Source organism: Perissodus microlepis, chromosome 6 (assembly GCF_051167445.1).
Source record: "Perissodus microlepis isolate ML-2025 ecotype Zambia chromosome 6, ASM5116744v1, whole genome shotgun sequence".
Lineage (NCBI taxonomy): Eukaryota > Metazoa > Chordata > Actinopteri > Cichliformes > Cichlidae > Perissodus > Perissodus microlepis.
The window spans coordinates 17,221,342-17,248,326 of record NC_140466.1 but is presented as its reverse complement, the minus strand read 5'-3'; the positions used below and the strand labels follow the sequence as shown (position 1 = coordinate 17,248,326).

The window sequence follows — 26,985 nt, the reverse complement described above, 5'->3', positions numbered from 1 at the left end:
TTAAAGCCAGCCATTTAGTTTTCCAAACTGGAGCAAACAAGCCACTTCACCTCCATTACTGGAGCTTTCAGCGATGGAGAAATAGCTTTCTGTCTTCCACTGGAGTACTTCACCCTACATAATCCACTTTAATGTTATCCAGAGCATCTTCGGGTCCTCATGTGACGCTCTATTAATAACAATATTTGACCATTTTGGGATCAATGAGGGAAAGGGGGAAAAAAACAACAACAACAAACTGATTATGCTGACTGCTAGTCCACTTTAGCAGTGGTGCTCGTAAAAGCAGGGGTGTTAGGATCCAGGCAATTGGACTGATGAGGTTTAGGCTCCTTGGTAAAATGATCATTGTTTACTCTAGATAGCCTGCAGTCTGCCCCCCCCCCCCCAAAAAAAAGGTCAAACAGTCAGATATGGACACTGACTCGTTGTAAAGCAAATGTTGTACACACTTATGCCACATAGGAATGTTTTCTTTCGTGTTTGGTGTAGTAAAATGCTGGATGTGTTTACATTCTTCACCCTCAGCCAGGGCTGTCAGGGTTTTCATAGACCAGAAGATGATCTTTGGACAGGTTTTAGAATAACTAACCAGTTAACTATGAACCAGGCCAATACAAACCGGATTACTGCTATTCCCCTTTAAATTAACTGTCTGAGCTTCACCGTAGCATCTATAACAGTCCAGTTAACGCAGTGAGTTACTTTGTTACTAATCCAGCTCCATCTTCAAACAGCATGTAGAGTCATCTACAGCTGTGGTGGCATTTCCTGCACAGCTGGTAATGGGCTGAGCAGTCACAGGCCTGTGTGCTGGGCCCTCCGCTACAGCTCTAAACTATCCGCAACTATCACGCTGATCACGCATCTGAAACACCGGTAAATCGTGAGATTACATTAACAGCATAGGCCAAATTATTAAGAGAAACCTGGCCTTGCACCACGATTGCGTTTAGCCGTCTTTGCCTTATTGTATTAGGAAAAAGAAAAAAAAGAAAAAAACAAAAAACAATCCTCTCTGTACCTGACCAACCTCGCCCATTCCTCCTGTGCCGTCGATGCGGGGACGCTTGCACTCAGCGCCGGTCGAGTCCACCAGAGCCGCCGCTGTCTGTCCGTCGGGCTCCGGGTCTCCTCGCTTCATGCCGCGAACAGCTGCAGGAGCGCCACCGGGGTTGGGATGCACCCCGGCCATGGGGTCCAGCTCTCTATCCCGGTCTATGAGACCCCGGGATACAGGCAGCATGATGGATGCAACGTCGGTCGACATTAACATTTAAAAATCTTTTGTTCCCTCTCTTCAGCTAAACGGGGCTAAAATAACCTAATCTAGTGCACCTCTGTGCTTAAATCGGCGGAGGGATTAAAACAGTCTTTTAATAATCCAAGTAGCTTTCACTGTATTTTGGGCCTTTGTATGATTCCCCCCCAGTGAGTTGATGTATCTGGAAATGTTTTGGCTGCCTGGCTTAAAAAATGTCACTTGGGAAAAAAAAAAAATATATATATATATATATAAAAGGAAATCTCACACAAGCACCGTTTTCCCTGTTATTTCATAACAGAGTCCCCTGCAATGCGAGCAGCTCTGTCGGGCTAATTTGCAGCTGTGTAGCCCCTGTCTGCTGACCGTGTATGTATTTACTGCGGGGATGCCTAAGAGGCCTACGTTATTTCAGATCATAACAAGCCAATTAAACAAACACCGATCAAAACAATGGCTCCTGAGCTTAGCCTACTGCCTAGTTTCCATTTGCTCCCCCCTCTCTTTCTCTCTCTCTCTTTTTTAACCCCACTCCAGGAGAGCCGTGTGTTTTTTTAAGAGCACAACATCAATACCCTACCGCAACCTCAAGATGAAAAAAACCCTCAACATGTCTTCCCCGTCGCCCTTTTTCCTCCCTGTTAGCCACAGACTTTTACCACAGAGCAGAGGTTCACTGAAAGTCAATCCTCCTCAGGAGCTCTCTCTTCCCATGTTAGTCCGCAAGTCTGCGCTTAAAGAAAAGACGGCTTCTTCCCTCCCCCCAAAAAAAACAAAAACAATAAAGCCAACCAACCAACCGAAGGACGGACAGGCGGACGGACGGACGCCGGGGCTGCAGCGTTTCCTTCTCCCTCTCTTTCTCTCGCTTATTATTTTCTTTCCGCTCTCCGCTTTCCCGGTGTGTTCATGTAGCGTGTGTGTTACAGAAAGGAAACTGTCCTCCCTCCCTCCCTCCTTTCCTCCCTCCTCCTACTCTCTTGGTGTAGTCATTCCCCTCCTCCTATCTTCCGCTCTTGCCTTTGAGCGCAGAGCCAGGCAGCCATGCAGCCTACAAAATACACGCAGTGTGCCGCAGTGCTTCCATACATTTCAGCGAGGGGGAGGTGTGTGTGTGTGTGTGTGAGAGAGAGAAGGGGCGACACGCACTACAATCCAACCCCTCTCCCCAAAAAATAAAACTGCAACTGTAAGCTGCTTTTACTATTCACATTTTTGTTTGTGCGCAGTTCTTCAAAATAAAAGTTTTTGCTCTTTAATGTTGGCCACGTTACATGGCTGAATATTGAAAGGGGGTGGGCTGCTCGGGAAGATTTCATGCCTAACTCATTACACAACCGATACGCAGGCCAAGGTCTTCACACAAGCCCAGCTGTGAGTCATGCAGCATGGAGTACCTTATGTTCCTCTGGCATTTTTATTGCTTGGATGACACCCAGTGGTCAAAGGGTACCATGGGAAAGGAACACTTCAAAGGGGAACTGATGTAGCGATTTAAAATACAAACAAGAGCAGACTTGCAGAGGTTTATTACATGTGTTGGTTCAGCACAATCTCGAGTTGCTTGACCTGAATAGTCCCAGTTTAATTTATTTTGGAAAAAAAACCTTTTGCAGGTGCCATGACTCCTCCCACTCTACCTTGCAAACATTCTCTTTTCCCCTCCCCAACTCTGATAACTGGATATTTCGGGATATACACTTATAATCACAGTTGATTGAGTGACTTCTGCACAATAAAGTCTCCCTTGCACATTACCGCAATGCACAGGTTTAGCATTTTAATCATTAAGAATATGCAACGGTTGTTTTTGATCTCATGCTTTATAGCCTTTATGCCACACAGACAGCTGCAGCCTTACATTTATCATTTTCACATGTGGATTCTCAGAGTTACAGTTTCTATGCACAAATAATAAAATTCAAGCTTAATAGTAAAGTAGACAACTGCCCAAGGACACCAAGAGCCAGGGGTTTACTGTGAGTTGCAACAAATTGAGCCTAAAAGAGCCTTCTAGGTGATTTGTGCCTTATTAAATAAACTCGAAGCTCAGTCCTTCTTAGTGGGGCGACAGTGGAGCATCTGTGGCTGAGGTGGTAATGATGGATTGATCCACAGCTCCGCTAGCCTGCATGTCAGTGTATATCTGAGCAGGTTACTGAACCAAGCTGGCCCTAATGCATCCATCGGCACATGTGTGAATGCTAGACAAAGTGCTTAGACCAGGCATGTCAAACTCATGTTACATTGCAGGCTAATCCTATGTGGGTCAGACCAGTGAAACACCCCTTTCTTTGAGTGTACAGAAACTAAAATATACAATCTCCAAGATAGTTAGTATAAGGAAAATAATTTAAATTAACAGGATGTCTCAGTTTTTCCTACATGATAAAGAAAGGCAGCTGTAGTAGAAGAAGAGTTCTGCTGACAGATTTCTAAGCTTAAAATTGTATGTAAATGTACTAAACTCAAGAAATTATCAGGGTGTAGGGAAGGTCTACATCAATAGAAAAAAAACCCTGTAATACTTTGTCCAAAATAGAGGTCCACCACTACATTCTCCAAAGTTGTCCAGTGGGCCAGACTAAGTACTCCAATTGAGTTGGGAAGTGCCATCAGAAGGTTTTCCCTGGCATACATGGTGGCTTTTTTGTAAAATGTGTTCAGTCACAGTTGTATTACTACTTGAAGCTGCATAATAGTCATGAATAACATTCACACTGTGTAATGAGGTCAAGCATGTCATTTCCGTCCACGCTGAGGTTTCTACCTCATTCTTCGTGCATAGCCTCCAGTCATCCTGCTCTAAACATGCACATAAAACCTACAGTATGTTCCACATAAACTTTAACAAAGCAAGGCAGACCCATGTGGGCTCAGTCTACTCCACAATGATAGCATGTCCACACAAAGTTGCCTCCCACTTTTTTTTGATGTACTGCCACTTCCTACTGTAAAAGCTAATGGCTGTCAGTTTAAAATAAATTAAAAAAAAAAAAAAAAAATACCCACACATGCTACTTGAGAGCTTTTATTGGTAGTTAAGAGTGATGGCTGAGGCCTGAAAAAGAAAAGGAAAAAAAGGGCAAAGAAATGGTTAAGAAATTAACTTTGAAGTATATAAACAAGACGTAAACACAGCTGTTTTACTAGTCAGACAATCATCTTGGCTAATTTCATGCATTTACTGTGGTGTAACTGAAAAAACAGGAAATGGCTCCGTCTGAATTAATAATTCAAAACTGTCCTCATTACTAAAACATTGTCCTGCTGTCATATGGAACTGTAGCTACTGCTGGCTCTCTGGCTGTTTTCGGAGAGTAGGCGGCTTGTGAAGGAGTTCATTCATGGCCGTTTTGTTGCGATCCACCCGAGTTCACAAGAGTGTGCTGGGTGATTTGAGGACAGAGCGCTAATTATCCTCACCGTCACTGGCCAAAGCATCCTTCAACACAAGGACCATCACGTGGCGAGCAGATTTCAGTCGAACACATGAAGTAGATCTGAGAGGGAAGAAAAGTAGAGCAGGATTTAATGTTGTGTCCAGTCTCCAGAGTGTGCAGCGTAATATTACAAACAGCTGCTGGCAATTGAGATGGGGCCAGAATTTGCAGCTTACAAAATGGCTCCTCCACATCTCATTAGGAATGCTGCCTAAGAGATTTAGAGATATAGCCACAAATCGTCTTCAGACAACACGTTTCCACTAGATGAAAAGATAACTCGTCTGAACTGGCACTAATAGAGAGTCTACAAGCACACATTTGTTCACATTTTAACCAAATTAAGACAGGAAGCCTGGATACTGTACTGTGTAAGAGTCCCGAGTCACCCCTCATGTCTTTACAGTTTCCTTGCAAGGAGTCACACTTGTAATTTTTAAACATGGTGTTAAAACAGTTTATACCCAATAAGTGTATCCAGAACAATTGTTGTACATGTATACATGTGAACTGTTATGTCACAGGACATTGTGAAATCATGTTTATCATTTCAAGTTTGATTTTAACATGCAGGTCTGTGTCTCTGTAAACTTTGAGCTAACAGAAAGGTGTATTTTTGCAAAGCCGTGGCATCAAAAAAGTCATATCCCAATTTAACAAACAATCCTAGGCCTACAGAAGTATTTACATGAATATAGAGTAGCCCAAAACCATTATATGCAGAACTCAAGAGGCTGTGGTCCTGCTTACCTCTTCATCCAGATCCTTAAACTCACCATCAGGAAGGAACTGGAAGGTTGTGATGGTGAAGCGGCGGGTCTGAGCATCAGGAGAAAGTGGCTGAGGATGAGATAGAACAGCCTGTGGCGGGGCTGGGTCCAAAGGGTTGGGACATCTGTGGAATAGTGGAGAGCCAATGTGATAACACGTTTTACTTTCCATGTAAAAATCAAATATTTGTGAGAAGAAAGTTTTGATACTCCTACGGACCTCTCCTCCTCTTACGAGCTCAGTTTTTTCCCCTCCTATGTTCTTTTCACATTTTTAAACCTACCCATTGTACAGCAGCACCCACACAGCTTTTCCAGAGCGGGGGTAGGCCACGCAGAAGTGTACCAGCAGAACTAAAGTGGGATCCGGAGAGTTGAGGAGCCGCACTTCCAGATTGAGAGGCTTCCCCAGCATCATCTTCAAGGGCTGGTGATACTGTGGGTAGTACCTTTTGTACTGGTCATCTGCCGTGTAGGTGTATAGGAATAGCATTTCACTCTTTCATAAGCAAGCACAAGATCTCAAAGCTGAACTGGATGCAGTTTAAGATATTCATACGCTGCCTAAATATTTAATTTTACCACAATTGTTTGTTATTCAGTTATTTTTCCAATCCATCCCAACCAGTGTTGAATGGTTATTTGATATTAAAAAGCATTTTGTCTTGAAATTAGTACAATTTACCTTCAGCAATCCTTAGCTGAACTCCAAATGCCCCATAGGACTGAATTTCAGGACCAAGGGTGGGAGTTTTAACTATGTAGCTCACAGTCAGAACTGTTCCTGGCATGTACCTGCACTCCACCAGCAGCCTGAGAATTAAGACAGCAGATGTGATAAATAATATCTAGACAGTTTAATCATTTATTGTCATTTCTTCATCTTTGTTGCATGTTATTCATCCACCAAACTGTCCATCATGGAGTTATTCACTCCATCCTTCAGTGACATGACAGAAGCTTTCTGTGAACACTGTGGGCATATTAAAGGTAAATATGGGTCTGACCTGACAGGAGAATCTCTTGTGATAGTGCCATAGTTGAGGCTGATTGCCTGAACCATGTTGATGACTTCTACCATATAGACAACAGTTTCCCCCAACATCTGTTAGGACGGGGAAAAGGAATTTCTTAATGCAAACCAAGGGAATCATGGAATACAACTGGACTTTTCATTATTTTCCCCAATTAGCTATAGAATCATTAAATCAGCACTCTAGTAACTATAGGAAACACTAAATATTTGAAGTAAATGTTTGCACTGGTCAAATCTCACCACTCTGCGTGTCCCACAGCCATCCATCGGGATCTTAAACAAGGCGTAGTCAGAAGTCACTTTCTGAGGTCTGCAGGTGAAGTTGCCGGCAGCGACAAGCAGGGCAGGGGAAAGAGGGGGCTCCGTGATGGAGGCAGGCACAGAGAAGACAAAGTGGCGGTCAATAGTGCACTCTGGAGGGGGATGCAGAAAGACAAACACAGATACACATGCACAGTTATGTAAAGGTCAGATGAACCAAAGGTCAGAAATCTCAGGAGGCAATTGATAATGAGACCCAAGGTATCTTATACCCTTTTCACATTTTGTGTCACTGCCAGCTTGAATCATGCTGCGCTGGCCCTGAATATCCCTCTTCACACATGCAGCAGCTGTAGCGCTTACATTTCTGCACCCAAAACATCTCAAATGTACTCAGCTAAGTGGTGTGAAAAAGCCAGTGGGGACGCAGACTGCAGCTCACCATCCATGGGGTAGTAGCAGGCAGGGGGGTGCTTGTTGAAGCAGCAGCCCATGGAGAGGCACTGTGTCTGGGATAGAGAGCTGGATCCACAGGGGAGACGCTGTTCGTGAGGAAGGTTGCACTCTGAGGGACAGCACGACAAATGTCAGCCACACAGTTAAAATAACTCTGAATGGCCAGGAGAAAACAACCTTTGGCAAATTGAACAGCCTTTCAGAGGAATAAATATTAAGTCTATCTACCTTGCCTGGGCCCCGAGATGGTAACCGGACAGGAAAACTGAGACTCCTTTTTGCCATTTACTGTCATGTAGATGACAGTGATGATGTATAGTGTACCCTTTTAGAGAAAAATGTTTATACAAGAGTTAATAGGCACATAAAATAGTCAATTATACAAAAAGGTCATATGCTCAGTGTGAAATCCAAGTCAATACTTGCCTGCACACTCATGTGGCAGCGTGAGTGCAACTGTAGATTCAAATGGATTTTGCCATCTTTGCCTTTGCTTGCAGAGTACCCACATTGCTTTGGGACATCCTTGAGGTTCTTCTGGTTCCCCTTGATGTCTGAAAAATACATTTGGAAACGCACAACAAGTTATTTTTGTGTGCACTTTAAAGCGGCACAATTATAGATCTCAGCAGGCTGAAGGGGCTCCGTTTAAGCACTCCCCAGTCAAAACAAAGACCAAGTCTGCCACTCCCACTCTCAGTAAACCAAAGCCCCTGAACCATGTAGTATTCAACTCATGCAGAGATGATGGCAAACATATGCACCTGGAACGCATACACCACCACACAGACGCACACACCTTTAACAACTATTTCTGAAATGGGACCAGAGGGGAGCTCCACAGTCATCTCATGAGAAGAGCAGAAGATTTTAGGCTTTGGAACAGCAGACGGGCCGATCCCATCCTTGGTGGTGCTTGGTGGGGTTGGTGTGGGTAGTGGGGCATCTGTAGCAGGATTGTCAGAGGGGCTTTGAAATGGGCACTGCAGGTCCACAGTCCTGTACTGCGCCATGGAGAAGTCCCAAAACCGTAGAGGTAAGGAAATGGTCGTGGGAGTCTAAAGCAAGAGAGATCAAAATCAATAAGAGCAACCACGCATGGTTTCAAGTGCCTGTATTCAAAAATAAAGTCTGCCAGTGGAGGTCACAAAACAGTTCAGCAGTTGGGTTGCAGAGAACATAAAAAACACAAAAAAAAAACTCCACCCAACGCAGATGCATGCAGAGCCAGTGCTGCATATAGTCCATATGGGATTAATCATAAATATGCGCTGCTGACTAGGAAGAACTGCCCGGCTGTGTTCTATATGCAAGCAGGACTTGCTGTAGTGACAACACAAATGGTGCAAACTGCCATCATCAGCAATTCAAAATAGCTTTATATCTTGCCATGTTGCTGTAGAGGACTGCAGTTCATCTGTGCATTTGTTCCCCCCATCCATTTATTCATAGAGTAATGAAAATTTAACAGAAAAGAAAAATGGAAAGCAACCAGGCAACAGACTCAGAAATTAACAGTTTAACCAACACTTGAATAATTTTCCTGTCAGTCTGTCATTGTGATACCACTGAATATCACAGTACTTAAGGATTCCCTTTGAGCTGCCTTGTTTTTAATGCATGTGCCATTTTATCCTGCATATCCAAAATAATCGTCCACAAGAACAAAACCACTGACAGGTGAAGGAAACATCGATTGTTGATCATGTCATTACAATGCTGTGTTCTCTTTAACCTGCTGGAACCTGGCATCCTTTTGGCTCATTAGTATGACAACACCCACCTAAACACCATTACAATCTGAGCAGATAGAGGTCAGGTGTCAATGCCATAACAAGTCAGAACTGCTTTGATGGATAAATTGAACCTACACAACATTTCAGGAGGTGGTTCTAAAGTTGTGTCTGACCGATGTCGACGTCTCATTCCAATTCAATGACTACACACCTGAAGTTGGACATTGCATCATCAGCAACATTACGCGATTAAAAGACATATACAACGGCTGCCTTATTTTCCAAGTTAGACATTTTCAATAATGCACACAGTTGGCATTTTGGGAATCAGTGTGCTATGCTCCCATTACAAAACACAAAGTTAAAGCAACAATGCAAAAAAAACAAAAACAAAAAAACAACAACAAACAACACAAAAATGACAGACTAAACGCACTGATCCCACCTGTAAGTGGCTGTGGCAGGCAGGCAGAGGAGAGTGGAGAATTACCCCAAAGCCCTCAGCCATCTGTAGCATGTACCCACAGAATGGAGCCACACTGGAGACGAAAGTCCAGATGTTTGTTTGGTCTGGAGTAGGAACCAATATTAGTTAGATAATTGCAGATTACATACATTTTTCATCTTGAAAGTAAAACCTGATTCAAACATACTGACAGTGTTTCTAAGCTCATCTGGGAAAAGCTACGTTATTTCAGACGTAAATGCACCCTTATTTTAAGACCATGGTTTTCTCCAATGTCTCTGGTGACAAAAACAAACAAACCAGCTTGTTCTGAAAGTCAGATTCTAAATTCTTACCTTACTATAACTGATTAATTATGAATGCAACAATAAAAACATACAGAAGCTAAACAAACAATGTTTCACCGTGTTTGAAGGGTTTAAATGTTAAAACATTTAAACAGGTCAGAGCCTGGTTAGAAATTAATTTCCACAGGAAATTATACTTGAGTCAGTGCGCCCCTGCCTCCACAAAAAGTGATGAAGACAAATTGTGTCGAACCTTCCACTAGAAAAAACAAAATCTTTGAGGAAAAAATAAATAAATAAATAAAAAATAAATTCTTTAAAGCCATTGTATGTTTCATCTTTGGTACATGAGTTTTAGTAAGTTTGAGACTTCTACATGGTAAATGGCCTGTATTTGTATAGCGCTTTACTTAGTCCCTAAGGACCCCAAAGTGCTTTACACTACATTTAGTCATTCACACACACACACACTGGTGATGGCAAGCTACATTGTAGCCACAGCTGCCCTGGGGCACACTGACAGAGGCGAGGCTGCCGGACACTGGCGCCACCGGGCCCTCTGACCACCACCATGGGATACATCACTGGGATTTTTTCCCCTTAACTAAGTAATTGCACAATTTGTATGTCTAATGCAGCAAACATGACACCAAGTTAAATACTTATTAGTTATGAGTTAGAGTTATGGTTTAAAAAAATAAATGAATGAATAAATAAATAAACATGTCAAATATTAAGTATATTTTGCTGTGATTTCTTCAGCAGCACCTCAAGACCACAAATCACAAATATACCTGACTAAGGATTTCTTCTTTAACCGAGGCAGCTGGCAGTAAAATAATATAAAGCGTCACAGCTAGTCTGTTTATCTAACTACTTGCCAACACAAAGAGCTCTTATGTTTGGACAAACACCAACCTTTGACCTGTATAGAGTCTGGGTGAGTAAAAGGCAAGAAGGCAACCATCCTCCCAGTCATACACTGGAGATTAGGAGTCCATGGAGAGGGCCCAGCTGGGGTTGTAGAGCTTGTGGTGGGGGGAGTAGTAGTGGTGGTGGAAGGCTTTGGTGTCGTCACAGGTGGTTGAATCTCTGGATACTGAGGCAGAGGGGGGTGGGGTGGAATGTAGTGTGGTGGGTAGAGAGTATGATAAACATGGTAAGGATAAGAGCTACATATCGTGTGACTGTAAGGCAGACAGATCTCTTGTGGAACTGGTTTCTGAGGTTCCTCATTGGCAGGTGTTGGAGATTCAGCTGGTTGTAGGTAAAACAGATTTGAGAGAAAGTTGTAAGCCCTGGTTTTAATAGGGTCAAGTGAGGCAGCAGCAGGTTTTGGGTAGGACACTGGCCAATAACCATAGTAGGAGCTGTAAGAAGAAGCTGGAGGACCTATAGGCTGTTTAGACTGAGATGAAGGAGGATATTGTGGACCAGGAGGCAGAGGAACAGGTGGCTGGTTTACTGGTTCAGGATAGTAAGGCATCTGAAGATAGTACTGAGGGTAAAGAGGATGTGATGGAGGTTTGGCTGGTTTTGTAAGTGGAGGAACAGTAGTGGTGGTGGTGGTTTGAGGTGGAGTGGTTGTAGCTGGTGTCACTGTTGGGTAGTAGAATGACATATGGGAGTAATCAAATAGATACTGAGGAGGTAAATTAGGCACTTGATGTGGAGACTGTCCATTTTCAAGTGGACCAGGATTGGGATCAGGCCTGGCCAGCACCATGACTGGAGAACGGTAGTGAGAAGGTGGATATTTCAAGGAGCCAAAAGAATAAGGTGACTTCCCAGGAAAATTGGGCTGGTAACCGGGAGGACTGTCACCAGTGGGCTGAGGTGGCTCTTTGGCTTGTGGCCCAGGAGGGTAGAGCTGGGGGAACTGGGGCAGCTGGGGGAACTGGAGACCAGGATAGCTGTAGTCAAGATAGTCTGGAAATTTTGCAGCCTGTTCTGGGGTTGGAGGTGGAGAAGGGGCTGGAGGTGGAGGAGGGGAAGTGGATGCCGGTCCAACGGGATCTGGGATGTTGGGATACTGAGGGTTGTCGGGAGACAAAGGTGGAGACCAAGGTGTAGAGGGTGCATAGGGGAACCAAGAAGTGACTGGGCAGGAGAGAATGTATTCATTATCACCAAATACAAGCTCAAGCTGGAGACCATCCTGTGGGGGAAAAAAAAAAATTTAAAAGAAGAAAGTGTTGCAGATATTATTGCAAGCAAACAGTCTGGTAATCCAGTTAAAATAGGAAAACTTACTCTACTGGTGAAACAAGGAGCACTGGAGTAGATGAACAAAGTATGCTCCTCAGACTGGGAGTCGATATAGTACGCACACTGTTCAGATACAAATGGATGCAAAGCTCCATTCACTGCAAGACATTTAAAAATTGCATAAATTTCCACTATTCTTCAAGACCACAAGCATTAAGCTATCTTATCTCCTAACTTTACATAAAATACACACACAAAACAAAAAAACCTTTCACTCCCAATGCAGGTATATCCTTCTCCTGTGCATGTATCTGCACTGCCATGCCAAAGGAGGAGCAGAAGACTGAGGGTGGTGAAAGAGGGAACAAGGGTGTAGGAGTGGATATCCGAATTGGGCAGGAGAGCTTCAGCGGGGTGCCCCACCACAGCAGGGGCAGCATGTAACTGTTATTCTGACAGAAAGCAGCACAACAAAGTCAGGGGCAGTTAACACAGACCACGAGAGACGATAATGGGTGCCAAACGCTGCTGCTGGTACCTCCTGGGTGATGTAACAGGCGTCGTATGGCACCATCATCTCAAGGTCACTCCACGATGTCCTCAGAGTGTAACCACAGTATGGAGGCAACTGAAACACCGAGATCGGAGAGGTTCCCACTGTAGAAACAAAAAGTGTAAAGAACCGGGGGCTTTTTTGTTGTTGTTTTTTTGTTTTTTTAATTTCTTATATATTGAAATCACATATGGTGAGCCCTCCCTCTGAATATAATGGTGAAAAAAAAAAAAAAAAAAAAAAAACCCAAAACAACAAAAACACACAAGACATGTCTTCCAACAACACTAACTTACCTCTGTCCACTAACAGGTGTGTGAATCCTTGACCGGAGGCAGTGAAGACCATGACATCATCATCACACTCCACCAGAGGACTCATAGCGTGCCACTCAGAAAAATGTGTGCTGGACTCAGAGGATAGGCCCAAAACCTCCCCCTGAAAACCTAGAGGATTAAAAAGCCAAATACACATCAAAGATGTAGTTCTTGTCTTTAAATTACCCACCCAGTTTGGCATAGCAGTCATTAGATGTGCTGGGTATTGTTTGTTAATGATAGAAATGTGTAGCAGAAGCAGAAGAGACTGTTTTATCCTTCATGCTGGCTGCGACCTACATTTCCCAGAATGCAAGTCGCTCACAGTTTAGTTTTCAGGTGTGCTGCAGCTATATGGGTATCCTTACTACACCCGAAGATTCTGGTCCTCATACCCGACCCAAACTGACTCAAAGGAATTCTTACTGAAGCAACTAAAGGCTTAATAAACGCCAGCCTTTACTCACCACATAAACCACCTGTGAATAACATAAGAGTTTGAGGTTAACCTGTAAAATCTGCTTGATGTCCATGTACAGATTCTGGAGTCGAGGACTTTGGTTTCACGCTAACATTCCCAATATTCCAAGACAAACTCTCGGGCACAAATTTGACGTCTGACTTCTTAAGGTCTTGTGCACTAAGATGTGGGTGTGGCTCTCCAGATCCAGGCTGAAGTTGAAGCTTGTGAAGTCTCTGTTCGTTAGATTCGCGCAGATCACCATATCCTGTCCCGGTGTGCTGTCCAGCTAGAATTTTGTCCTGTTTAATCCTCTCCCGTTCTGTAGCTGTAAAACCATCCTCCCACTGTCCTAAACTTACTGAACAACACAGCTGAAACATGTAAAAATAAACAGTTGCCACAAATAAAAATATACTTTTTCCTCTTTTCTGTTTGCAAGACATCGCCGGAATGGACGCTTCTTGCCCGCGTGCGCGCAGAGGGCCTCACCTGAACACGAAGGTGATCAATTAAGTCATCAAGCACGAGCCAATTAAAAAGCCTGCACAGAGAAAGAGCGAGAGAGACTGTCGAGCGAAAAGCTTGATGGGAAATTTGATAACGTTAGCACCAGAATGAATATGTTTGCAAGTCTTTGGGTGAGTCTGGCTGTTATTGTTTTAAGGTTATATTATATGGTCCATCAGTTTTAGTATGTTAGGTAATTTGTCTGCTATCCCTAGCATATACATCAACTGCAGTATGTTGACGTCATACTGGGATATTTAAATATGTATTTTTAACGTCATGTCTAACAATTCCTGAAACTCAAAGACATCAGAACATTTTGGAAGCTCAGTATTTTGTAATTTTTTTATGCAATTATGGCCCGTAGTCCATGTTCAAAAAAACAAAAGTGATTTTTGACTCTTTTTAATGGTTGATTTTTACTGTTGTTGCTTAAAAATTAAATACAAACTTAAAATATTACCTAATTATCAAAGTAGTTGATTTTTACTTTAAAATTCGATGAAATATTATTGTGAAATGTTTTGTTTCTTGCGGACTTGTAACTATGGGGGGGTTTTTTTGTTTGTTTTTTTAATAATACTGTTTTCTGATTTGCAGTGTTCATGGTCTGACAGATATGGAAGCTTGCTTCAGCCACTGAGGAAGAAAATATAAATAAATTAAAACTTTCTGACATCTATAAGTCAAAATTTCAAGTTATTTTCTCAGCACTCCAGGAATTTTAAGGTACCCAACTTAAAATTTGTCAACAAGGAGGAGGCAGACAGGGCGACTGGAAGTCCCTCAGAATTTTTATTCCTTATTCCATATTTACATGATTCGGCGAAGAGAGTCACGAGGTGTTAGGACACGAGGAGGAGATTCATGGGAGCGTGATAATGGTGGAATATTTCTTGGCTGTTGTGCCGCTGCTTGAGGACGGGGCTTAATCCTAAAGTTAAATGGCTTTGTTAATAGATTGGACGCCCTGTTCCGCGACAGTACTGCAGGGAGCTGAGGAGACTGGTCTAAGAAGAGCAAAGTGATTTGATGTGGGAAGATGGGTGTTGCAACTATTTCATCACATCAGTGTTTTAGTTGGAGGAGAAGAGGCGGAGGCTTTTATTGGTCTGCTAAGATAGCAAATAGAAGACTTTATGAGCTGTGCGCCAACACTGGAGGACATTAAACGGGGCTTTAGAAAAACGTGACCTTCTCCATAAAACCGAGATATTTTTAAGGCCAAAAAATAAACTGATTAACCAAGAAAACAGCAGACAAATGATTGTAATAACCTTTATTCACAGACATAATTGAAAAGACTAACAGTTCAAAGTTTTCCCCAAAATACCCCCCAGTGAAAGATAAAGATGAGCTCGCATCGATTCCTTGGGATTTTAAACTAGAAGCAGCTACTTCTGCATAATACCCTTTCACTGGACACCCACTGCACAATGGATGTTAGACTGCACACTCTGCAGAGGCCCACATGTTGTGACAGGAATAGAAAACTCCACTGACTCAGAAGTGGCATAAAATGGGAACCAGCGCTGCTCCGCACCCACTCAACATTTACTGTGAGGATATGACGAACCGTCAGGGGTCAGATGTAATGGTTTTGACATCTATTCAGACTTACTGCCAGGAGAAAATGCTTCTCCGAGTTCATTCCCACACCCTCTGACAATAATATAGCTCTCAAATGATTTTCATCTCAGCAGCACTACAATAAAAACAGAGGCCTACACTATTAGCTCTATTATCACCCAGATGCCATTGCAAAAGGTTATGTAACACAGAGCCTGTGAGAAATGTATTCACTTCAAAGGAGACATTCGGGTTGAATGGCATTTCAACTGTGTCTGTCATGTATTTACGGCCGCAGCTGATCATTATTATTATAATTCTGGTGATTATTTTGTCAATGAAATTGTCAGCTAAATGTCAAAAAGTAAAAATGCCGTCCTGATCTATCACCGTCAGTTCAGAATCCAAAAATATTTCATTTCTTCACCAAAACTGTAATCACTGATTGCTTGATCTGGCAAAATTCACGTATCCCTCTATATAGCCATTTTCTTCCTCTTATCCAGTTCAAGGTCACAAAGAGGCAGAGCCTATCCCAGTTGTTATATTATATATGGTTAACTGCAATCAAGTGATCACACAACAGTGCTTAAAGCATCTGCACATTCACATAAAGAGCATCCTCTCTGACCAAATAAGGAGGATGCTGGATTGTGTTTGTCCACTTCACTCTGGAGCTGCTGTCTAGCACTGCGGGACGGATCTGACAGTTATACGCTCTGGCCTGATCAGCAGCCACAATCATAAACAAATATGATGAATTTAAATAATTAATACAGCAGCTGCAGCCAAAGCCAGGAAGTAAAGCTGGCAAATAAACTGCTGGCTAAGTGAATGTGTTGCAAGGCTGATCAATATCTCTGCCCGACCATTACAAATGTATTTGAACAGAAGATGCCTACAGGTCTCTCCTCTTTGTTCTGAGCTCCTCACACTAAACAGGCATGGGCCTAGGGATGCTTATAGGCTTGGCCTTGTATTGTTTTATTATGTTTTTTGGATTTTCACCTAATCAGACATATGTACATCTATAAAAACTCACTGACCACTTTATTAAGGATACCTTAAAAAAAGGTGGTTACTGGTTGACACAAATACCCGATCAATCAATCACATAGCAGGAACTCAATGCATGTAGGCATGCAGTTCGGTTCTGTGGATGATAATCCCATCAGAGGTCAGAGGAGACTGGCCGTACTGCAGTAACTCAAATAACCACTAATTTCAACCACAGCAAGCACAAAGGCCATCTCTGAATCCACAACACTTTGACCCTTGAAGCAGATGAGCTTCAGCAGCAGAAGACCAGACCGGCTGCCACTAGTGTTGGCCCAGAACAGCAAACTGAGGCTACATTCACACGGGCTCACCAAAATTGAACAACAGAAGATTTGAAAAACACTTCCAGTTTTAAAAAATCCAAAGTGCTTTACACTAAAATAAAATAGGGGGGAAAAAAAGGTTACATACTCAAATTTCCACCACTGTCACCCGATCCCATCCAGTGAGATGTGGTGAAACATCGTGGATGTGCAGCATCCAGCATCCACACAATAGTGATACTATTGTGTCAATATGGGTAAAAATCTCAGAGGATTCCAGCAGCTTGTTGAATCTATGCAAGGAAGAATTAAGGCAGATCAGAACTCGAAAGGAGGTCCAACCCGGTGTTAGGAAGGAATACTTAAAGTGAGTGTATGTATCCAAGTTCCCCCTCTATGAAAAGGTTTCATCAGATTTGGCACACATGTTCACTCTGGCTGAAGGCTGAAGTAATTAAGCCTTCAGTGGAGCTCCGTGCTAAACTGCACAAAAATACATCCCCCCTCCTGCTCTACTGTACATTCTCAACTTTCAACACCGAACTGTGTAAACTGTCCGGGTTAGGCTGCTCATACGGACTGAATCTATACTGTCAACAAATGAGGGAATAAGTGAAAGAGCAAAGGAAGCAATTACTGTATCTGTCTTCATCCCACCTCCTGCAGGATAAAGCCACCGTTGTAGCACTAACACCAGAAGTTCCTCAGTCTCGACCTGAGTCTGGTCTTTAGTGAGCTAGCCCGAGGGGAGATAAGGGGCCTGCCAGGCAAACAAACTTCACATCCAGATAGAAACGTTCATTTATAAAGCTATTTATGTGAAAATGGGAAAATCCATAACTGCTTAAGCTTGCTTTAACCCAAGACAGATGATGAAAAGCTTTTCTAGATGTGCACTGTCTGACAAGTAATCCCTTAATTACGCGGTTCTATTTGACCAGAGCCGACAAGAAGAGCTATCTGACAATGTCAGTTTAGAATATGACAGTTTCTGAGGTTCAAATACGACAGTTTGTCTATAACTGAAGCCTCATGTATGTTAACATAAGGCGTTATTAATATTCATCACTGACATTTATTCTCTGCGTTACTCCTACCCTTTTGTTTTCTTATTTAACAAAGGCTTGCGTTTCGGAGGAAAACTAAATCTATTGGCGATCTATCACGAGTTCATAAAGGTCAGAAAAGGTTTATGTGTATATTATATAAATTGCATTTCTGATGGAAGCTCAGGCCACTGCGTGCCTCATTAAACTACCTGAAAATACCCAGGATTTGAATGTCAGTACCTCAGTATTTTTGGTATTTTACTGCGTGTCTGTGTCTCTGGGGTAATGACTGCCTATCTCAGTCCCAGCTGCTTCAGAAAGCAGCTGCTTTCTTACCAGCATTAGCAAAGAGCAAAACATAACCCCAGTCTGGGCTTCTTTCCACTGGCTTCCTGTACGGTTTAGAATTGATTTATTGATTTCTGCATTTTACTGGCCAGTTTTAAAGCACAACCCTGTAATGTCATTTGGGATTGCAAACCCCCTGGCAGCCTTAGATCATCACGCTGAAGCTTAAATCTAAAGCCGTCTGTGCGTTTGTCATCAGGGCTGTTCAGCTTTGGAACAACTTTGCTGAAGAGATGAGACTTGCAGAATAGAGTAATTTTCTTTAAATGGCTTAATAAAACACTCTGACATAGACACAAAAATGTCCTTTTATGTGTAGTTGTCTTTTATTGTCCTTTTATCATTTTCAATTATCTTTTTATTGTTTGTTACTGTTATTTCTTTTATTGAGTTTATTCTTTTTGTTGGTATTTATTATTTTATATTGACATTTTGGCATTTCTGCATATTTTCTCTCACTCTGTTTTAACCCTACCTTTGCTTTAACCTCATCACTGTTTGCTGGTATCACACTCTGGGTCTCTGTTTTTTACCCCCTGAGTAAAACACTTTGTGTCTTTGAAAAGAAACAAAATGAGAAAGACGGGAAAACTGAGGGAACTGGACAAACTAAGAATAACAAGAAGAATAACTAAAAATCCAAAACTCAAACAAACTAACTAATGAGTCGAACCAGACAAACTGGCTTTTCGCATTTATATTTTAAAAAAGCACTATCGGTATTTACAACTAGAACACAGCAACAAGATTGTGTGCAAGAGGTGGAAATTGCTGAATATTTGTAACTGTCCCTGTTACATATGTATTTCTGGGAATTCCTTTCTCAAGGCACAAAATATAGGGAAGAAAATGTTTGAATTAAATACACAAACTGATTTACTAATAGATCGTGACATGCAATTTGCTGCTAGTTGCGCCGATATTCAACACAAAAAAGGGCACGTCTTATTTTTTTGCACTTTATATTGAAATGACCTGATGCCTCCTATCCTTAGAAAACAGCGCAACTTTTGTAAATCACCTGTAAAATTAACCACACTTTTGAGTATGATCACTATTTGGAGATTGCACTCATATGGTATTTTGTATTTTAGTAAATGTGGCCCATAGTATCACAGTGTTACTAAACTAAAAACACTTTCTGAAAACTAAGAATTCATGAGTTAAAACACCAGAAATTAACTAGGAATTCACTTAAGACCCCCTCCTCCCCCATGAAAGGTTGAGTTTGCAGAAATGTGTAGAGGAATTTAATTCAATTCAATTTTATTTATATAGCACCAAATTACAGCAGCAGTTGTCTCAAGGCGCTTTATACTGTAAGGTAAAGACCCTGCAATAATACAGAGAAAATCCCAACAAGCATATGAACCCCTTTGAGCAAGTGTTTTGGCGACAGTTGGAAGGAAAAACTGCCTTTTAACAGGAAGAAACATCCAGCAGAACCAGGCTCAGAGAGGTGCGGCAGGACAGGACAAAGATACATTGTGGAAGAGATTCAGAGATAAATAATAACTAATAATAAAGATTTGGATCTCAATACTGTGGATGCTTAATCAGCATCTACACTAATTAAATGCAGAGAGGTATAAACACATAGTGAGTGTAAAAAGGTGAGTGAAGAAGAAACAGTGCATCATGGGAAGGCCCCAGCAGCTTAAGCGTATTGCAGTAAAACTAAGATACATTTCATTCTGATGTAACCCTAACTATATGCTTAATCTATGTTTAAGCCTAATCTTAAAAATAGAGAGGTTAGCATTAAAACCCTCAAGAGGGTCAGTCCATCACAAATCAGACAACATTTAAAGCATTTTCTGCTTGACCATCTGTGATTTGCATAAAGATTTTATGTCCAGAGTTTAAACATATATAACGATTTCTGTCACATTTTAGCTTCATCAGCAAAAGGCCTGTGTTGATTTGAGGTGGAATGACCCAAGAACTACACCTCAGACTCTACAGGCCTCAGTTAGCATATAATGACAGTTAATCAGAAAAAGACTCAGACAGTATGGATTTATTTGGTAGGGCTGCAACACGTCTTCTGTCTTAAAAGAACAGGTTTGCAAAGATGAGACCAAAGTGGACATGTTCGGCCATAGTGCAGTGCCATGTTTAGTGAAAATCAAACAGGATATCAGCACAAACTCTTCATACCATCTGTCAAGCACGGTGGTGGAGGGCTGAGGATTTGGGTTTATTTTTCAGCCATCGGACCTGGGTACCTTACAGTCTCTGACTCAACCATGCGCTCCTCTGTAAAGCAAAGGATTTTAAAGACAAGCATAGCTTGTGGGACATGCAAAAATACAATGATCTCAAGCACAGCAGCAAAACTACAGCAGGTTGGAAGAAAAAGAAAAAGATCAAGGTGTTGCAATGGTTTAAAGTCCAGACCACAACCTGACTGAACAGTTGTGATGGGACCTTAAGAGAGCTGCACATAAACAAATGTTAGCAAACCTCAGTAAGCTGAAGCAAAGCTGTAAAAAACGCTGGGATAAAATTCCTCCACAATGATGTAAGAGACTGAGAAACTGTGTGTGAGTGGCCTGATAGTGCTGCTAAAGGTTGCTTTACAAGAGACATGGTGTAATATTTCATATGTTCATCTGAGGTTGTATTTACCTAATTTTAAGACTCGGTGAAGATATTTTTTTCCAATTGTGTCCTGATATGTAGAGCTAACAGGGAGAGTACTTTCTTTTTATGATGACTGAAACAATAAATAATGAAAACAAAAGTTTAAACATGCTCTGGCACAGCAGCAACTATTTCACTGTGAACACACATCACATGACTACTGACTTTTATATAAATATCTTGTGCTACAGATGAGTGGAGCACTAACTTCTCTTAAAATGTGGCCTCGAAACACAATGAAGTGAGCTGGGTGTTGATTATTTTTCAGCCATCTCTTATTTCGACTGGAGTTTGTCTACATTTGAACATCCATCTTTTCTTCTTTGTTTCTGAAGAACATTTGAGGAAAATCTTTTTTTCTTTTTTTTTTTTCAAAACACAGTGTGAAGTGTGCAAATCCTTGTACCGGCTGGTTGCTTATGGGGTAAACAGAGTTTTTCCAAAGCCGTGACACAGCCCGGCCCACTGAGATCTGCAGTCTGTGTGACATCAAGTAACATGACCTTTTTCTTACTTTTCTTCACTGAGAGGTTAACATTACATCTCCCAGTGAAGAAACTATCCATGTATTGTTTCGGACAGTATGGATATGTTAAGACCCTCTGATGTTTCAGCAGTTTTTTTTCTGCTTTCTGGCAGTGGCGCACGAAACATAAAAGTGCATAGCGTGTGCAGTCCGACTGAGGCGCAGGTAAGAATCTATTTATATCTTTTTATCAATGGAACGATCTTACTTTCATTTGTTTGTAACAGTCAAAAATGCATCTGCATGAACATGAATTCTGTTTTTCACTTGCTTGAACGTAAGTCTCAGCCATCAGAGTGAAACTGCTGCTGAACTGAATATGAGCTCCCTGGGGCTCACAATGCACTGCGATATTCCATGCACGGCTTCTTAATGTCCCATCTTTGGAGAAGTCAATTTAGGTACACAATGAAGCGGCAATTGCGCGTGAGTGGCCTGAAAACAAGTCCAGTATACACTATGGCTGCTCTGCAAGCGTGTCCAAAATGGCATTTTGTATCCATGTTCGACAAAAAAAAGTGAAGCTACAGCTCACACAGGTGAGCCGCTCAGAGAGAATGAAGATATTTCTATATTAAAAACATTTTCCAGGTAAAACACTAAAGAAGCAACTAAAATAGTGCGTGTGAAGCTGCCGCGTGTTTGTTTGTTTTGTTTTTAAATGAATCTGACGATACGCAATTCTTCGAAGATCTTACTCGCCTTTACGCACACACTGGAGTTGCAGGAAGAGGCGATCTGACACCGTTTATTTCATTGGGACTTTTCACTCGAGAAACGTTATGGGTGGGGCTTGGTGAGGGGAAAGAAGAAGAGGGAAAACACGGTGATGTGTGTGCTGTGAATTCAAAGCTGGGTGGGTCCACAGAGTTTCACATTCCCAAATAACTCCCGCGCGGTGCGTTAAAGAGCGTTCAGGTAACGTTTCTGCTCTTTGCTTACTTGTAGAAAGGCGAAGGTTTACGGAGCACACTCTGTGAAACCCTCTTACGGATGGCTGAAGTGGGGTTTTTTAAGCCTGTAGGAAAAACTTCAGTTACTTTAAGCGCAAGAAATATCACTGACCGTGAGCGCAAAAAAGTCCTAAAAAGACGCGCAACTGGAAATTTGGCGCACTAACATAGCGTTGAATAGTCCGTGAGTTTATGCTGTGCTTATTATTGTTTTCTGTTGTCGTACTATCGCGCTCTTTTTAAAGTTATCGACTACAGTACGGGCCCTGTGTGTGTCATCCGTTTGGGAATGCCGTCTTAACAAATGCGCCTTTATTGTCGACGGAAACGCTCGAAAGACGTAAAAAAAAAAAAAAAAGAGGCTCAAAGCAAACTGCGGGCGTTTACAGGCGCAGTGATTGGTGCTAATGAATCTGAGCTGATTAATTATAATAAATAATAAATAAACGTAATGACAAAGATTGAAAGCACTGATGTGTTTGACACCAGATGTGTTTTATTCAAAAATGTTTATGCCTGCATGATTTCTGCGGCAAGTCTGGGCTTGTATAAAACGGCTCTCTTCTCTGTTACTGTTATTTCTTTATTTCTTTGTTTCACACAGTTTCTCTCTCTGTGTGTAATTAATACTCCCTCGTGTACGAGTCCGTGTTACATACGTCTGCGCTTGCAAAATAAATAACGGTGTGCCTCCTTCCACTTCCCCCACCCCATTATCAGTTTTCAGAAGGCCATAATGTTGATGCTGGCAGCAATCGTTGTTCTGCACATAACCACCATCATCCTGCTCCTGGTGGCCGCCATTGACAATGTAAGATGATGTTATTTTCTGTATTAACTGGAGGAGATCTGACAGCGGTTTCTAGAAAATGTGTAACATATCTGCATGAACTTTAAATCTTTCCTTTGTGTCGTCAGGCCTGGTGGGTCGACAATTCAGTGTCAGCTGACCTGTGGGGCAGGTGGGACTTATCAAACAATGTGTGGCATTACACAAATCTGAAAGGCTACCCAGAAGGTAAACTCCACAGATTTTTCCCCCCTGTTAAAGTTAGTGATTTTTCATTATTAATATAATGAAGGGCAAAGATGATGACGGAACAAATCATGTATTACACTGTTTACAGTAAATATTGTCAGTCTGAAATGAGTAGATCTGTAGGTAGTGGTGTTAATACAAACATAAAACTGAAAAGGCCGAATATTTCCTCACACCTCTGTTATTGTTGACTTTTTTTCTTATCTTGTTGTTGCAGATTATCTCCAGGCGGTGCAAGCCACTTCAGTGCTGGCCTGCGTTTTCACCATCCTTGCCTTGTTTGTGTTTGTGGCCCAGCTGTTCACCCTGCCCAAAGGAATGAGGTTCACCTTCACTGGCATTTTACAGATAATCGCCTGTAAGTTACCTGCAGTCTTGTTTCTTTTGGCTGACTTTATGATTTTCTCTGGAGGATGACAAACCTGACATATGTGATTTTTGTCTAACTAAATAAGTTAGCACGACTCTCGAACTTAAAGCTTCATAAAGCATGTTGGTAAATAATGAAACTAATTTTTAGCCTCCTTCGTCCAACAGACCAATGGGCTCATTGCATGGCGAGGCATCTATCTATCTGTGTCAGTTCACAACAATCACCACTCCTCTTTCAGTACTGGGCAGAGTTTAATCGACTTACACACAAAGGTCATATAATGGCTTCTCACTACATGGATGTGGATGAAGTGGTCTGACTGGTTGACACCCAAATTAGGAAGGTGTGGTCAGGGCTTTCCTGTTACCAGTGTTGATAACATGAGTAATACTGTCAGAGCAGTGACATCCTGATGCGTGCACATCATTTAATTTCAACACTATTATGCAGATTTAGATCAATGTAATCTGCAAAAAATAAGATTTATCTCATAATATAAAATATAAATAAGTCAATTAAATTATATCAATTTTTTCCAGTGGGCCAGTCAGATTCCGAGACACTGACCTGAGGCTGTTAGGTTGGATACTAAATTGTTATTATTAACATTAACTATTAATATCCACACCATTGTAACGTTTGTCTTCTGCAGCACGAAACGTTGCATCGAAGCGCAGGGCAAAGCTTCAGTTCTGAGAATGCTGATTAGCCTGCTTTTCCTCATTGCAGCCGCCACATACTTGCGTGAATACTTAAAGGCATATTTGCGCATTCACTACCACATCTAAGCATGCAGACACTCACACACACACACCAAATCTACCTCATTAAGGAGATATTAATACCACCAGAACTTTTTTGGCCTGCTCTTAATGTAAGAAAGACTTCTGAGAAGAGAGAGTAAAAGCTGTTTCATTTTCATGCGCTAGTTTAGCTTGTATGTATTTGAGATTACTGTACTTGTTATTATTTGTTTTTGCAATTAAGAAAATGTTGTCTTTTAAAAATGTCATTTTAATATGGCGAGTAAAAACAAGGAAAGGGTATATTTTTGTTTGTTTTTATTAAGAGATGTTTGCAGGTAAACTTGCTATTTACTTGCAGTTTCTAAACTGAAAATCAATGAACAGTTAATTTTTCTCTTTTGAATATTTGTTATTTCTCATTAATAATACTAGACAGATAGATTACTAAAATAATGGGTAGCTGCAGCCCTGTTGTCTAATCATCAATAGTAGTCCTGAGTTCAAACACTTTCATTTGGTGCTGAACAAGATGAATCTGCCCTCGATATGACTGTTTTAGAGACCCTTGACTATTCAGTGGATTTTAATTCTCATTAGTTTGTACAAAACAGCCAACCAGTGATTAGAAGTTCTTCACTTTCTGTGTGTACATCACACACTGCAATAACCAGTGAACTGTGATGGATCAGCAAGGTGAGCATGTTTGCATCTCAGACAAATGAAATCTGTAGAAATCAGTAGAAGCTGATCTCAGCCACAGCACAGCAGTGTGTTAGTCTTTTAGGTGTCACAAATGAATGATTTTGACACTTCAAATAGTTAACAGTATCACATTTAACAGTGTGCTGCTTCTGTTAATGTCATGAGGTTCACTAGAAAAAAAAGTTGTCCAGCACACCTGCTCCAGCATTCTCAGGTGTGCTGATTTCTCAACAACACCCCCAAACATTTTTGTTTGCCGTCAATGTGCAACAAAGCATCAAGTTTTCACATTTGAGAAGCAAAATCTAGAAAATGTATTCACTCACAAAAGCCCGAGCCACCTATCATGTCTATGCTTTGCTTCCAAGGAGCCAGGCTTTAAGCGATAGTTCTCCAGGCTTCCTGGAGGTTTTTTAAAGTTTCATTGGACATTGGCTGCTTTTTATTTTAGTCAAGAAACAACATTTTCATGCAAATCCTCCTAACAAAAAGACCACAAACAGAGTCAGTTTTTTGCCACCATGTCAGATGTAAAAGAAAAAAAAAGGTCCTGAGTGATTAAAATTTCATGCTTTAAGTTAATTATGCATTATCAGTGAGAGTACTACGAGCACATGAGAAACTCACACAAAGTGCGAATGTCATGAGTTCATAACACTGGAAAATTAACAAGGTGAAAGTGTCAGGTCTCTCATTTCCTTGTGATTGCACTGGTCACATCATGAGCTTTATCTTATAATAGAAAAATAATTACTTCTTGATTGCCTTGTCTTGGTTGCATGTAATAATAATTTTCCCTCTTGCAGGCCTTTGCATAATGACAGGAGCCTCAATCTACACAGCCAAGCTCCACGTCAATGACACATCTGGAGGTTACGGACACTGCTACATCCTGGCGTGGATCTCGTTTGTCCTCACCTTCATCTTAGCGCTCACCTATTTCATCCTGCGTAAGAAGAAAGAGTGAGAGGAAAAACAGAGGGCAGGGCTCGTTCTCCTCTTTTAGAATTGACGAACACCATCTGAAGCTACGACTGTAGCAAAATGTCCAAATGCTAATGAGAGCCATTTGTTTATACAGCTTTTTAAAAAAAATATATATATATATATATATATATAAAATGATATGGAGCAAATGCTAACATTACAAGTGTGAAACACATTTTTTCAGCAAAACTGACAAACAAAATGTTTTTTCTTTTTAATAATGTGACTAAAACGCCTCATAGAGCTGAATTATTGGGAATATTACCAGAACATAGCTAATAAATCAGTTATTTAGTCTTAAATAGTAGTAGTAGTTCAGACATAATTACTTTAAAGGAATAGTGTGACATTTTGAGAAACGCTTATAATCGCTTTGGGTTGGTTTGTTTGTTGTTGTTTTTTTGCTAAAAAAAAAATGGCAAGATTGATTTGAGTGAACTTTTGGTCAGCTTAGCTTTAGTGAAACAGTCACTGAGCTGTACATGAGCATTTTTGGCTGGGTGCGAACAAAAAGGGGAGACTCTAACTTCAGAGGTGACGGTGGTTTGAAGCCAGTGTTTTCACATTTTCAGTTCTTCTGCTAAGACTGTGCATAAAAGATGGTCACAACTTCCGAGCTGCATTCTTCCTAACGACCAGCAGGGGGCGAATCTGTGCAGCGTGATTGCGTAGAAGACGATGGGAAGAGAAAACTGCTCAGGAAACTCTCTTTACATGGTCACGGTCTTTGTTTTGTTTTTTAAAACCTTGGTCCTCTTTAGTGTAGAAAGTCAAACAATTAGTATTAATCTCCTACTCAACAAGATAGTAAATAATTTAGTCCCAAAATGTTTACCAGTTCCTTTAAGGTTCAGAAAGGTTGATGGAGACTAAATCTTATCATTTAATATGTTAAAATTCTGACTGAGGAGTAAAAACCAACAAATAACATTCCTGTTGTAGTACTTGAACAATCAGG

The 26,985-nt window shown here is 41.4% G+C and overlaps 3 protein-coding genes across 7 annotated transcripts in view; 1 reads left to right on the top strand and 2 right to left on the bottom strand.

Annotated features, from left to right (window-relative positions):
* Positions 1 to 2,217, bottom strand: part of rbfox2 (RNA binding fox-1 homolog 2) — a 41,265-nt gene extending 39,048 nt beyond the window's left edge. For 2 of the 3 annotated variants that reach the window (XM_084931146.1, XM_084931147.1), the window contains exon 1: positions 1,025 to 2,216. In XM_084931146.1, coding sequence (XP_084787272.1) covers positions 1,025 to 1,276 — 252 coding nt within the window. In that variant the 5' untranslated portion in view covers positions 1,277 to 2,216. Of the gene's footprint in view, positions 1 to 1,024 lie in introns of all 3 variants that reach the window. The other variant, XM_084931148.1, reaches the window with a different exon arrangement.
* Positions 2,218 to 2,745: 528 nt separating this feature from the next.
* LOC146385445 (uncharacterized) lies at positions 2,746 to 13,784 on the bottom strand. Its single transcript, XM_084931145.1, has 18 exons — positions 13,307 to 13,784; positions 12,777 to 12,926; positions 12,466 to 12,584; positions 12,196 to 12,379; positions 11,973 to 12,085; positions 10,638 to 11,877; positions 9,412 to 9,536; positions 8,030 to 8,288; positions 7,657 to 7,784; positions 7,459 to 7,555; positions 7,217 to 7,339; positions 6,754 to 6,926; positions 6,485 to 6,582; positions 6,163 to 6,290; positions 5,762 to 5,942; positions 5,458 to 5,602; positions 4,691 to 4,767; positions 2,746 to 4,325 (listed from the first exon to the last, which is right to left on the bottom strand). The coding sequence occupies exons 1-17, from the start codon at positions 13,701 to 13,703 to the stop codon at positions 4,693 to 4,695; spliced, it is 3,735 nt and encodes a 1,244-aa protein (XP_084787271.1). The 5' UTR covers positions 13,704 to 13,784; the 3' UTR covers positions 2,746 to 4,325; positions 4,691 to 4,692.
* A 7,221-nt stretch (positions 13,785 to 21,005) lies between these two features.
* On the top strand, positions 21,006 to 26,900 carry emp1a (epithelial membrane protein 1a). 3 transcript variants are annotated; one of them, XM_084931143.1, is made up of 5 exons: positions 21,006 to 21,392; positions 22,901 to 22,991; positions 23,099 to 23,198; positions 23,437 to 23,577; positions 25,847 to 26,900. In XM_084931143.1, the coding sequence occupies exons 2-5, from the start codon at positions 22,917 to 22,919 to the stop codon at positions 26,005 to 26,007; spliced, it is 477 nt and encodes a 158-aa protein (XP_084787269.1). In that variant the 5' UTR covers positions 21,006 to 21,392; positions 22,901 to 22,916; the 3' UTR covers positions 26,008 to 26,900. The 3 variants fall into 3 exon arrangements, with proteins under 3 accessions (XP_084787269.1, XP_084787270.1, XP_084787268.1); XM_084931144.1 differs by lacking the exon at positions 21,006 to 21,392 and adding an exon at positions 22,003 to 22,083; XM_084931142.1 differs by lacking the exon at positions 21,006 to 21,392 and adding an exon at positions 22,019 to 22,145.
* The last annotated feature ends 85 nt before the right edge of the window (positions 26,901 to 26,985 follow it).